Genomic DNA, 13,656 nt, shown 5'->3' with positions numbered 1-13,656 from the left:
TAACATTATCAAGTATAAAGATCTAGTGTAATTGATACTGTATCACTATAAATATCAGCGTGTTGCGAACTTAGAATGTTGTTTCGCTGTCTATAATAGAAAAAAATTGTCTGCAGAGTGAAATTGTACATATGATTTTTCATTTTCTTTTATAGATGTAAGATATTCGTATGTGGTTGATCAACAACCAATAGGAAGACTTCTCTTCAGAGAGTTTTGTGAAAATGGAAAACAGAGTTACCACAAATATAACAGCTTTCTGGATGATGTGGTAAGATTTCTTTTTTGTCTTTAATTTGTAATCTTTAAATGGGTTAATTATAAAACTGGATTCGAAGCATATACTATTACAAAATGCTGAGTAATGTGTAATTTTCGAGAGAAATAAATAGACTGGTTGATTGAGAATTATTAGAAAAGTACGTGAGGATTATAGAACTGGTTGTTTATAGAGGATATCAAAATTATTCAAGTTTAAAGTCAGTAGTCTTACGTTAATAGCTTTGGTATGGATTTCGTCACTCGGAAGATCCTCGAATCGGTGCCACACTCGATTTTGTGCCACGTTCGTTGAATATTGTCAGAGTTAACGATGTGAAATTTTGATTTGCACTAATTAACTCGAATCTTTTCATTATACATGATGTTCTTGATGTATCCCTCAACAAAAATCCATTGAGTAAAATGTGGATTTTAGAATCTTAATCGGCGTTGAAAACTTTGTACTCAGGGTTCTGTAAATAGGCATACAAATTGGGCTTTCGTTTTGTTTTAACGCTCTGTGTTTTAGCGCCTGTTTGAAAATGAAGTTGAAGCAGGGTCGGGAGTTTCCTGCAGATCGACTGGACGATCCAGTTGTCTACTGTTTACACTTGGCATCGCACAGAGAAAGAAAAGATGGCGACGTCGTAATTACAAGAACCAGGTAATTGAGACATTGCAGGCAAATTACAAACCCAGAGAGACCGAGTTTGTCCGTGGAATGGTATTTTACGTAGACGATAGTTAATTTTTTGTTGCATTTTCTCACACGGCCTCCTCACACACTTGTGGTAAAGTGAAGCGCCATAATTGTAGGGTATGAAGATATAGACACCTCTAATGTCTCTCTACTTGACATCCATCAGTTGATGCATGTTTTCACCCAATATCTAACACGTAAATCATATCGATATAGGCAGTATGGAAGGTTAACCACGATAAAAATAGTCTACACTGGAACCTGTACTTGATAACGGTATCAGTTGAGCACAATCCGTAGAACAATGGAGGTAAAAATGACAGCGTTGTGGGAGGAGTTCATTTATGGACATACCCACTCAGCAATAATGAAGCTCTGCAAAGAAGAGGGTTTAATCATCAGCAAAACTTTTGTGGATATCATCATCCGCCTATGTTGCCCAGAGAGAGGCCACGGTTGCACAGTGGTAGAACGTTCACCTCTGGTGCATGGGATCCTTGGTTCGATCCCAGCTCGCGCCGAGTGAGCTCTGTGGTGGACAAACACCGTGGGCGTGGATTTTCTCGGGGTTCTTCCGTTTCCTCCCACTTCTTCATTCCACCAGTTCATTCATTTCTCATTACTGTCTCCTTTAGCATAGCTGGCATACCCGTGGGACGTAAAACCTAAAGATTTTATTGCATTTAATTTCATTTTCATATGTTGCCAATAGGCCCTTGTGGTACGTGGTCAGCCAGAAATTGTGAAGAGAACATGGTTCTAGCCCGCTCGAACTCCTAATACAGCACACACCATTAGGAGAGCAGTGACACAGGACAATCCCCATCGCAGAGAAATTTGGACATACGACACGGTATCTCGAAAAGCAAGTTTCCAACATTATCCGGAAGAACCTCGCATTGGAAACGCGTTATAGCGCGCGGATACCGCCTCACAGAGCACATTTAGAAGAGATTCAGAAATGCCAGACAATTGTGAAACATAACCTCGCAGGGGACATGTGGAAATTTTTGTGTACTGTGTGAGAGATGGCTCTATATAGATGAGACCAAAAAAGTCTACTATCAGACAGATCATAAGAGCTATTCTAACTTTGTGTTGCAATACAAGGAAAGTTTTCCAAGGGATTTCTGATGGTGACGTTGCAGTCAGGAAACACTTGTCACTCGTCGAAGTGCCTTTCAACACCACAGTGAACACAGCTTACTTCCAGAATGTCATGATCTCTTTGTATGAAAAACACATTACGTACCTGCATAATGACGAGACCATAAATTTATGGATCCACATGAACAAGATCTCCAGCCATACTGCTCGATCATCCCAGACGTTCTACACAAAGAAGACAGAAGAATCGGAAGTTGGAGTGACTTCACTTTTGTCAATCCTTGTGAAATCCCCGAACGCCTCACCAATGTGGCTACTGTGGGTACGACTACTGTGGGTTTGGACTTCTCAGACTGGCACTTGCTCGACGATTCCCCTGTATCTTACAGATTCTTCGGAAAGTTGCCATAGCATAGCGGTATGCCAAGATATTCTTCTTCCCATTCAGTGGAAACTATGTCGGTGGACGATTATATTGAACATAACCGGTGGTGCAGAAATTAGATTTACTAGTCAGGTGAGTGGTTCAAAGTTGACTGTTTTTATCGTGGTTAATCTTTTGTAATTCTTGAAAAAACTTTTCCCTGCATTCTTTTACGATGACCCTTCTCCGTAAACTTAATCATTCGTGTGTATTTAGTCTCTAGGAATAATTCATAGAAACAAATTATCAATTTTGCATTTTATTTTGTGTCTACTTCATCTTGTTTTCGTTTTTTCTTTCTTTTCCAAAACTTGAAAGAAACGAAGTCCCTCGTGAAGTTCATTGGCGACCATATTTTTCAACAAGAAAATTGAGATAGAAACTGTTAATCCTTTTATTTTATATTTGTTTGTCAGAATGAAATTGCTGCAGAACTTAAGTGGTCTCAAAACCACAAGGTTTATGAAATAAACGAAGAAAGTTGTTGGATTTAAATTGTATTTTATGTAACATAGACGTAATATTAACGTCATTTTTTAAAAACTTCTCACTTTCAGACAATACGTACGTAACAAAGTTTGAATAACGGTACATGGAAACAAAATAGAAAAATGCATTCTAATATTGAGACAGACTTTCCTTCGGTTAATAAGTTTCTGTATTCCACTTTTTATTATTATTATTATTATTATTATTATTATTATTATTATTATTATTATTATTATTATTATTATTATTATTATTATTATTATTATTGCACTCTTACGTCTTACGCCAACATACATGATCATTTGATGTTGATCAGAATATTACTTATTGGGTTATCAGTGTGAATGATTTTCACACTTTCCAGTCTTAAATCGAAAACCTTCTCTACTGAGTTCAGTTTCCAGAATTTCACTTTCTTGTAACGCGAAATATATCTAGAAAGAAATAGCGATTGAACTTAATTCTGTAGTAAAATAGTTACTGCAAACGGATTATGTGTTGAGAGGACAGAAGGTAAAAAGCAGTAGTTGAAAATTATGTTGAAACCAGGTAGAAAGCTTTCTGCGAGCCGGTTCAAGCCAATGGTCAACTGAATATACAGAAAATCGTCCAAGAAGAATGTCGATTTCAAGCTTACCAGAAGCAAAGAATTAAGAAATTGCAACCAAATTACGAATCTAGACTTGAACTCGTCCGTGAAATGATATTTTGCATAGATGATAATTTCTTCCTCTAGAGTCACTTCCCAGATTTGTGGTAAAGTGAAATGTAATTTCAGAACAAGGAGATAACAGAATTCAGTGATAAATAAATAAGGAAACCCACATGAAGTAGAACATGAGCGAAATAACCTGAATTTAAGCGTGTGGTATGCTTCGATATTAAATTCCGCGATTGACCTCTGAGAAATGCGTATATCAATATACTGGGAAGTTACACATTACCTCTGTAACCCTATGGGTACTCATTAAAAAGTACAAAATGACCAAAACAGCAAAATGACCAAAAAATTACCTAAGTGTGAACATTTCGGCAAAAGGTACTGTCTTTTTTCAATATATTTTTGAATACGACGAACCGGACCCTCTTCTTCTCCATACACATGCATAGCTACGCCAATGCAGTCAGAACTTATGTACCTTGCTAGTTGTCAAGTAATTGGATTGAGAATGGATAGGGAGTAGCGTTGTTTGATTTCTAATATAGTAAATGAAACAGGGCTCTAGGACGTGGCTGACTTCCAGCAGTGAATAATTCTAGCTTGTACTAGAAAATGTCTTGGGCAGATAAAAGTTCTGCACTTACATTTTGGAACCAGAAGCACACATTTGGATCTGTAGTGGAGAAAAATGTAGTCAGAATACTTAGTAAGTTTCTCGAGTTGGAATATTATTCTATCTGTTCATTATTATTTGTTTCCTGAAACTATTTTTATTTCTTATTGATAACGATTCTGCTGAATAATGTATAGATTTCGGGAGCTTAAGAGTACATCTCCTGTGATTTTACTTTCTTGCGGGTACTTGATCAGCATAAAAGTGTTAACAGCGCTCATTGTATTTGAGTCGAGAAAGAATGTGTTACAGGTTATATATTTCTCAAAAGTAGACCGTTTCTTAGTATTATCAACGTAATTTGCTGTAAATCCATAATATCTAAATTTTACCTGCTTTGATTTTAGGTTTCATGAAGCTCTTAGTTTTGGTAAAGCATACCTATTTTTTTCAGTAATTTAATTTCTTCGGGACGATTTCATTTGGCTACCTGCAACTATCTGCTCAGAAACTGGATGCTATCCAAAAAGTTTATTCATTTCTTTTTTCAAACCTATTATCCTTGGTATATAATTATACGATCGTGAATTTAGACAGTGGTTTCCACTGTAGATATTACGAAAACTGAGAAACTGTTTGCATTAATTGTATACAAAGAAAAGTAAGATTAAATCCACATACTCTCCTTCACTGGTAAAATACTAACATATTTGAAGTTCCATTTGTTTGTATTTAATTCTTTTACACAATTCCTTAATTTTAGTTTTAGTGTTATAAATATCTACAGTGAAAATCAAACCACTGTGTAAATTCACGTCGTACAGTATACTTAGAGCTGTGCATGAAAGAGAGTAAAACTTTTGGATTCCAACCAGCTTGTGATCAGAACCAGGAGATGGTTGCAGATAAGCAACCAAAATCATAAATTATTGTTCAAATATGTAAGGCAATTTCTTTAATATTTCATTTATTAAAGGATACGCACTACACGAACTTTCAATTACTATTGTGTTAAACGTTTCAACTAGTATGTGATCTCAGAAAACTAGTATATGATCAGTAAACTTATTCAGAATAATTCCCTTAATAAATCACTTGAGTTGTTTTACATTTATTATGTTCTAACAAACACTTGTATGCAGTGTAAGGCCGAAGAAAAGTTCATCTAGAATTACTTATAACGTAAATTTGTATATGTATGATGTTATACTTTCGGTGTATTTTACAGTATTTTTGTTTAAATGAAGTGTCAGTGGAATTCGTATTATTTGTAAAAAGAATATTCTTCGTTGCAGGAAAAGTATGAGGTGGAATGTGATGAAAACAGGGTGGAGGTAGCACAACGGATTTTTGAGAAATATCTAAATCGGGAGGTGAGTAAATGCGGTACTAAATATTATAAGGTAAAATTAATAAGATAGTGTGTGTATATATATATCTATATCTATCTATCTAATGTGTAAATATAGATATATATATCGATCGGGTGTTTTAAAATGGCGCCCACGGACTACAGAGCACTATTCTACTAAAGAATGAGTCAGATAAAACTTGGCCGCTTTCTTCCCGCCATATTTTCTAGTATGTAAGATGAACATTGGCAGCACTGTGCATAAGCAAGGACAGACTGCCGATCTTACTCACGAAAGATTGTCAGTTGTGAAGTGCGCGTGGTGTGGTAAAGAACGATGAGTCAATTAGAAAAACTAAAACTAATTGTGAACAAATACCTCGAAAATCCAGGCATGTCCTTAAATAAATTAAGCAAACTCGTAACGTACCCTCGGTCTACTGTGCAAAATGTAATTAAAAAGTACACACAAGATTTAACTGTTGAAAGAAAACCTGGCTCAGGTAGAAAACCGGGGACTAACCAACTGAAGCTGTAGAAAAGGGTTACTGCATTGCTGCGTCAGAATCCGAATTTATCGGAAAGAGCAGTTGCTAGTGTGGTCAAAGCGTACCAATCTACAGTGCACAGAATTAAAGCAAGGAAAGGTTTACGATCTTTCAAAGTGCAAAAGGTACCTAACCGAGACGAAAAGCAACAACTGACGGCAAAATCCAGAGCAAGAAAACTCTATGATCAGTACCTTACTCAATATGAATGTTGCATTATGGACGATGAAACCTATTGTGTCGCTGATTTCAGTCAAATTCCCGGAAAGGAGTACTAAGTAGCACTGAAGAGGGGAGATGTGCAGGATAAATTTAAACAACGGAAGGCATCCAAATATCCCAAAAAATATTGGATTTGCAAGCTATTCGTCCATGCGGTAAAGAAGCAAGGCGTTCATCACAACAGGGACAATTAACGGCGAAATTTATACGAAGGAGTGTTTACAAAAACGCTTGTATCCATTTGTGATGTCACACAGTAACTCTGTTTTCTTTTGGCCAAATCTTGCTACCTCTCACTACTCTAAAGCAGCCACTGATTGTTATAAAGAAAAGGGTATCGTCGCAGTTCGGAGAGAGGCAAATCCACCAAATTGCTCTAAACTTAGGCCAATTGAAAAATATTGGGCCCACATTAAAAGAACATTGAAAACATCAAAAGGGAAAACGGCTGACTTGAAAAATTGTCGTCGCAAGTGGACTGCAGCTGCCAATCAAATAACAGAAGAAGATGTGCAAACTCTTATGAAGCGGATTAAAAGTAATGTACGAGCATTTTTCCATAATTAGTTCTTTATGATATCTTTTGTGTGTGTATTTTTTTTTTTTTTTTTTTTTACTTTATAGTCAACTAAAGTATTAAAACTACCTTTCTTCTTTTCATTTCTTTACCTACTTTTTTGGTCAAAGTTACTGGCCAAGTTTTTTCTGACTCATTCTTTACAGGCCAAATAAAGCGATGATGTGATTTGATGGTTCGCCCTCCGGCGTCTTCTTTAGTCGCTATGGGAAATCAAAATTTCACTATCGCAGATGAAATTGGAACCATTAGCATTATTCTACAGATACAACAAGCAGTTAAATCGATTGCTACACTAATACGTGATGCTAGTAGCGATCTATATCGACTTTAGCTGGCATCTGGAAAGAATCGATGCAACTATTTGATAAATTACTAAATCTACTCTATGTTTTTTTATTTGCGACGTTGCCACGTAGTGTCTCCAGAAAGAACCCGAAAAGTATACAAATATATATAATTTTTACTTAATTATAATGTGTAGAATAGTGCTCTGTGGTCCGTGGGCGCCATTTTTAGAACACTCGATATATATATATATATATATATATTGTATATATGAGACGCGCAATCGATATATGTACAGGGTGTACCATTTGTCTTGATTTGATACGCTCTTGTAACTTTTAAACAAATGAAAAGAAAAACGCTGAAATTTTGTACGTTGCAAATGTCGGCAGAGGGACATTGTTTGACATACTCTGTGAAACCACAAGGTTAACAGCGTTCCGAACCCAACATAAAATTGTATTTCCAAATGACGCTACGTCAGGTTGTTACGTTTTTCAAATCTACATGTAAAAGGAAAACATACAATACCTCTTACCGTTTTCACTCTACGGAAATCAGTAGTGAAACCGGAAGTACTAGTAAATTCCAACCAGTTTCAATAAAATGCTTCGCGTATTGGTGGAATGTTCCCTGGAGACGCTGAATCAGTTGCATAAAACCGTTTGTCGCTATGCAGTAGTGTTTCTGTTCTATGACAATCAACTTTGAAACCGGAGATGGTTGATTTCTACCACTTCCGGTTTGAATAGAGAGTCAACGGAGGGGATGAAATGTTTTCTTAGAAGGCTGAAGCGATTGAGAAAAACAGTTTCACGATATATCTTTTCCTTTTTACTCTACGGAAATCAGTATTAAAAACCGAAAGTACTAGTAACTTTCAGCTACTTCAGTTTCAGCAGTGTGTTGCGGGTCGTTATGTTGTATTCTCTTGAGACGCTCAATCGATTTCAGAAAACTTTTTGTTGCTTTCTATTACCGGTTTTGTTCTCTGGCAAAATAACGAAAATTTTAAATTTGAACTACTACCAGTTTGAATAGTTTGTGTGAACGGAAGAGATGGAACATTTTTTGGAGAGACTGAATCGATTATTAAAAAAACTGCTTGTCGATATCTTTTGCTTTTGTTCTGATACTTTTCGACAGACAGACAGATGGATATAGCCGTTCTATAAGATTTGGAGAGCATAGTTTGGAAGTCTGAATCAAGTGGAGTGTTGTGCTCAGAAAGAAATCTGTGTCAGGTGGTTATTAAACCTATCAAGAGAGGAGCCACTCATAAACACCCTGGCTGACCTAGCTCTCCGCAGATCGCTTTCTGTCCTCCACGGCTAAATCAAACTAAAGAGGCAGAAGTTTGACACCATTTCTGATTCAGTAGGCTGTTACCAGTGAACTGAACAGGGCCACACAACAAGACGTTGAGAAAGGATCCTTTCAGCTCTACACCCGTGTCACTACTTGTACCGGAGGAGGAGGAATTTGTGATAGCATGTGGTTACGTTTTTTTTTTTTTTTTTTAATATATATATGCCACCAGTCTTGGAGCATGTAGACGGACTATGTATATTACCATTACTGAAATGGGACGTTAAGTTCGAACGAAACCAATCGTATCCAAAATTTGGCGGTAATGATATTTTAAATGCGAAATTGAGACAAATGTAAGGTCAACTTTTATGGTATGGCTGTGATAGTACCAATGTTAAAATGTACTCCCGTCATGAATCGACTGCGAACATTTCTATAAACACTCGCAAAGAGAGGTTATTAATGCTTCCCCACCTTATACAGTCCAGTACTTATGTATGGGGTGATTGCCTGTACATAACAATGACAATCCATATTGTAATGAAGCGGTAAAATTTCTGTACCACTATTCCGTAAGGATAATGTGAGTTGAAATTTCTTTGTTCATAATTTTTATTGTAAATACCTATTAGCACATTAACTTTGACATTTACCAGTTTTCAAGTTCTCAAGTTACAAGGGTCAAATGAACGCACACAAGCTTCAGTTTGCTCAGCTCTTTAAAGTTTGTCATTCCAAAAAAATTGCCATAGTTACTCTTCTGTAAGAAAAAGAAATTGATTAAATGCTTGACTTTAGTATCAAGGAGGAAGGTTACATCATTACAGACAACTATTCATGTCTTCTATGGAATGATCATTTCAGTAATGATCCCGAGCAGGCAAATAGATCTATTTCGTTTATCATAATTTTTATATTTTCAACTTTTTGGTACTTTACAGTATTGAAAGACTTTATGACAGGAAACAGAATTTTTATGCGAAATTTGCTTACAAGATAAACTTTAAAATACTACTTAAACAATTAGACTAATTGGAAGAATATCTAGGAGTTCGTGTACTAGTAATACTAATAATAATAGTAATAGTATATTGTTAATTTCAGGGAAAGGATTTTGTTGATATTATCAATGAACAGATGATAGAAACATGTAAAGAGCACCTAGCGTCTGGAAACAAGGAAATATTCTGCAGTTGTGCGGAAGTAGTGAAAGAATATTTAGCGGGAGAGCCTTTCAAAGAGTTTGAAAACTCGATGTATTTTCACCGATATTTACAATGGAAATGGCTCGAGTGGTAAGTAGATAAGAATGTTAACTGTTAATAAAAATTCACGTACCTTAAAATATCCAAACGACAAAATATGCGTACAGTTCGAGACACTCATTAACTTTTCCTTTGCGCATTAAAAAAAAAAAAAAAAAAAAAAAAAACGTAAAAGACATCACGTACTAACTTCTTTGTCCATCCTAAGACAAAAAGTAATGAGATAAAGATGTGGGAGTATTTTTATTTACAGTTAATAGGCATGCATATCATCTATCAATTTAGTAATTACATAAAAGTATTATTAATTTCAGACTATTGTTTCGTGTTGCACGTGTAGTGAAGAACAGATTAGATATTTTAAATAATCAAATGACTAAAAGTAAATTTATTAGAAAATATAATCATGAAGGTTCAGTTGTGTATGTAAAGAAAGCAATTTTTCAGAACTTTTTTTTAAAAAAAAAAAAAAAATGAATAAGTCAATAATAAATAAATAAATTAAATACGTAGGGTAGAAGGAAAGAATTGGGCGGAAAACTTTTTACAAGTTTATATTTTGATTTCAGTATATTTTTATGGAATTTAATTACACCCAAATTTTGGGTGGGTAGTTGTTGATCAGAAAAAAGAGCTCAGATAAATTTTGAGAGGATGTAATAATAATAATAATAATAATAATAATAATAATAATAATAATAATAATAATAATAATAATAAATGATTGAGAAATGACATTTGAAACCGATTTATGGGTTTATGTGTTTATGTGTGTTTTTGTTTGAGTCACAATAAATCGCGCATCTGTTAATGTTTTGATCCTGATTTGTTACTGCTGCTTAAAAACATCATAAGAATGGTGCCGGGAAGAGCAGCAATCTTGAATCCTCACTGTAAGGCAATTAAAATTTGTACCTCCCAATTACGCCCACGGGGTAATTGGGCACATGATGTGGGGATAAATTGGTGGAATGTCCTAAGTGAATATTTTTTGCTTGGAATTCATTTAAATGCTGTGCTATCTTTGCCTTTTGCGGTGTACACTTTTGTTTCGTAGTGCATTATGCTTATTAAGTTATTTTGTTCGTCTTAGGCCTCCAGTGGCAGTTGTGTATGCCAATAGTGCTGATGCTGTAAATAGGACCTATTTATCAATCCAGAGTTCCATGTTCTGTTGTAATAGTTTATAGTTTTTAACGTTAGTCTTATTGCCTTCTCGTATGTTTGTTTGAATAACAGGGCCTGTTCTCTTGTTTTATTTTATTCTATTTTATTTTTTTACGTTTTCGCCCAAAATTTTGACCGCTTATATATATATATATATATATATATATATATATATATATATATATATTTCGTATGTGGTACATTCTGGATTAAATTCACAGAACAATATACTATGCTATAAACAAAAACTGGAAGGCTTGAAAAGGCATTCAAATATCTTTAAGATTTAGAAATGAGTTACTCCTTATTTTGCGTAAACAAAGGTATAATTTTTTTCTAGGCCACATAAAACTAACTATTAGTTTTTAAGTGGAATAAGTTATATACACCAAATGAAAGCTTGAGTTTCTTCATTTACACCCAATCACCCCCACGGGTTTATGTGCACCAGCAGTGGTTTTAATCATTTTACACCCAATTACCCCCTTTGTGGAAATCAGACCAATAACAATAAAAATGTTGCAGCATCAAAAGTAAAGATGCCAAACGCTTACTGCTACCACAGTAGGTGCAGAAGAACCTGCAACATATAATCAGTTCTTAAAAACTAGAAAAATACCTCTAACCTGCAAGGGGAAAAAAGGTTGAAAAAACATACCTCTCAGTTTCCCCCTTCTACCCTAAATGGCTTATTTACTGACGGAAGCTATAGAGTATATATTGTATAAATAGCGTTAGACCTGCCTTTGTACCACAAAGAATTTGCTATTACTCGAAGTGTAATTAGTCATTAGTGATATTGTTGCGAAGTGTAATAAATGTAAGAATACATACTTTTCTGAAAACGCAATTAGTATCTCTTGTTGCTCCCACAATTTCTACACTGTCACAGATTACTCTGCTTGTTATGTCTTCCTTTCAGACTTACCCCCCCCCCCCAAAAAAAAAAAAGTATCTTTTTAACGAATTTTTGAAGGTCTACAGATTAAATTCTAGTGAACTTAGTTTCCTGATTTGAAACTACTTGTGAGTTTTTCACCGGAAGTTTTACTTTATAATATGTGAATACACTTGTATTTTACGTGACGAATTAACCTATTTTTTAAAAATATTCACTTAGAAAAGATTAAATGTTATATACAGTTTGTGCTTCAACTCTAAATTGTTAGCTCAGGCTTTATAAGTAAATCTGGCGGTACCGAAGATCACAGAGCTAATTGAATTAATTCATGAATAATAATATTCATAATGGCTTGTTATTCGTAAAGCGTCCACCTATGTATATCTGTATTTCTAAACTTGGCGACACTATTCCTATGGACCCAATATTGTATTTTATTCACTATTTGTATGTTGGGAGAAAAGTTTTCTTTGTTTTATCATTCTTAAGGTTCTGTATATTGCTTCTCATGTATATGTATATACACAGAAGGTCCATATTTATGGAAACGAAGTGGAACGTCCGCCAAGGGCGATAGAATCGCACAGACAGTAAGCATAGCAGAGCAATCAGAAACCAATTGTGTGGAAAATTTGGTAGCAGGAAGTGAAGTGCTCCGAGTGTAAAATGCCTCCAAAAGTGACTCCATTCTGGGAGGAGTACATCACCGCTCTTTCCGACATCGGATATAGCTACAGTGCAATTGTGAAACAGTGTTCGTTCAAGGGTTTCATCATTGCCAAGAAGGATATTGCCAATATACTCAAACGCAACAAAAATGCACAGCCAGAGGAAACGGGTGTGCGCACAGTGGCACGAAAACAACACCCCCGTCCCAAACGTACAATGGATGTGGTTCTACAAGTGCAGAAGTTGGTGACCCAGGGGAATCCGCCGCCACAAAGAGACATTGCCAGGAGTGTTAGAAGATCCAAATCAACTGTGCAGAAGGTAATCAGCCAGGATTTACGCCTGCGAATGAAGCATAAGCCACGTGTTCACACATTCACAACCAAACACATCCGGGAACGCAGGGTCCATTGCAAACGGCTCTATGAACGGTATTTAGCTTGTGACAAATGGAAATATGTGGTCACGTTAGACGAGGCCTGGATATATTTGTCAAACTCCAAGCGGGTTCGCGCCATTTACTATCATCCAAAGAATGCTAAGGACCATGCCAATTGGGTTCGCACGTCCCGCGCTAGTTTTCCCCGTGGCTTCATAGTGGTTGCAGGTTTTTGCCATAAAGGGAAACTTCCCTTGCATAGAGTTGCACGAAATGTGAAAATTAACGCAGCATACTATGAACAACACATTCTAGAACTTTTATACCGGCAGCATATTCCGTCATTGTATAGTGCTGAGATGTCGAAAGTCTTCATTCATCAAGACAAAGTAGCCAGCCACACGGGTCGAACAACTGTGGCATACATGGCCCGCAAAGCGCGTGAAACTGGAATCCATGCGATTCCATATTCAGACATCCCTGTCAAGTCTCCCGACTCTGCACCAATGGACTTTTGTGCTTTCGGGTGTTTGAAGCGAGCGATTTCCGTACGTCGCCCACGCCCATTTACTGGCTTGTGGAAAGTTTGCAAGGAGGAGTGGTCCAAACGTGATCAGATTTCTCTGAGCAGAAGCCTACTGCAACGGAAACTTCGGTGTCGGGCTATATAGTTTATAGTCAGGATCGTCATATCGAGCACAACCACTGATGGAAGGGGACAAA

At 36.1% G+C, this 13,656-nt stretch overlaps 1 protein-coding gene across 4 annotated transcripts in view; it reads left to right on the top strand.

Moving 5' to 3' along the window:
• The window catches only part of Gprk2 (G protein-coupled receptor kinase 2), a 93,322-nt gene that overhangs the window by 12,362 nt on the left and 67,304 nt on the right, over window positions 1-13,656 (top strand). For all 4 annotated transcript variants that reach the window (XR_014127812.1, XM_081734285.1, XM_081734286.1 and 1 more), the window contains exons 3-5: window positions 156-271; window positions 5,551-5,628; window positions 9,657-9,847. Coding sequence is in view for 3 of the 4 variants with exons in the window: in XM_081734285.1 (XP_081590411.1) it covers window positions 156-271; window positions 5,551-5,628; window positions 9,657-9,847 (385 nt within the window). In the remaining variant the exon portion in view is untranslated. The remainder of the gene's footprint in view (window positions 1-155; window positions 272-5,550; window positions 5,629-9,656; window positions 9,848-13,656) is intronic.

This window comes from Thermobia domestica, chromosome 12, assembly GCF_964235325.1.
Source record: "Thermobia domestica chromosome 12, izTheDome1.hap1.1, whole genome shotgun sequence".
Classification (NCBI taxonomy): domain Eukaryota; kingdom Metazoa; phylum Arthropoda; class Insecta; order Zygentoma; family Lepismatidae; genus Thermobia; species Thermobia domestica.
Note: the sequence above shows the minus strand (reverse complement) of the source record. Positions and strands in the feature narration are given on the sequence as shown.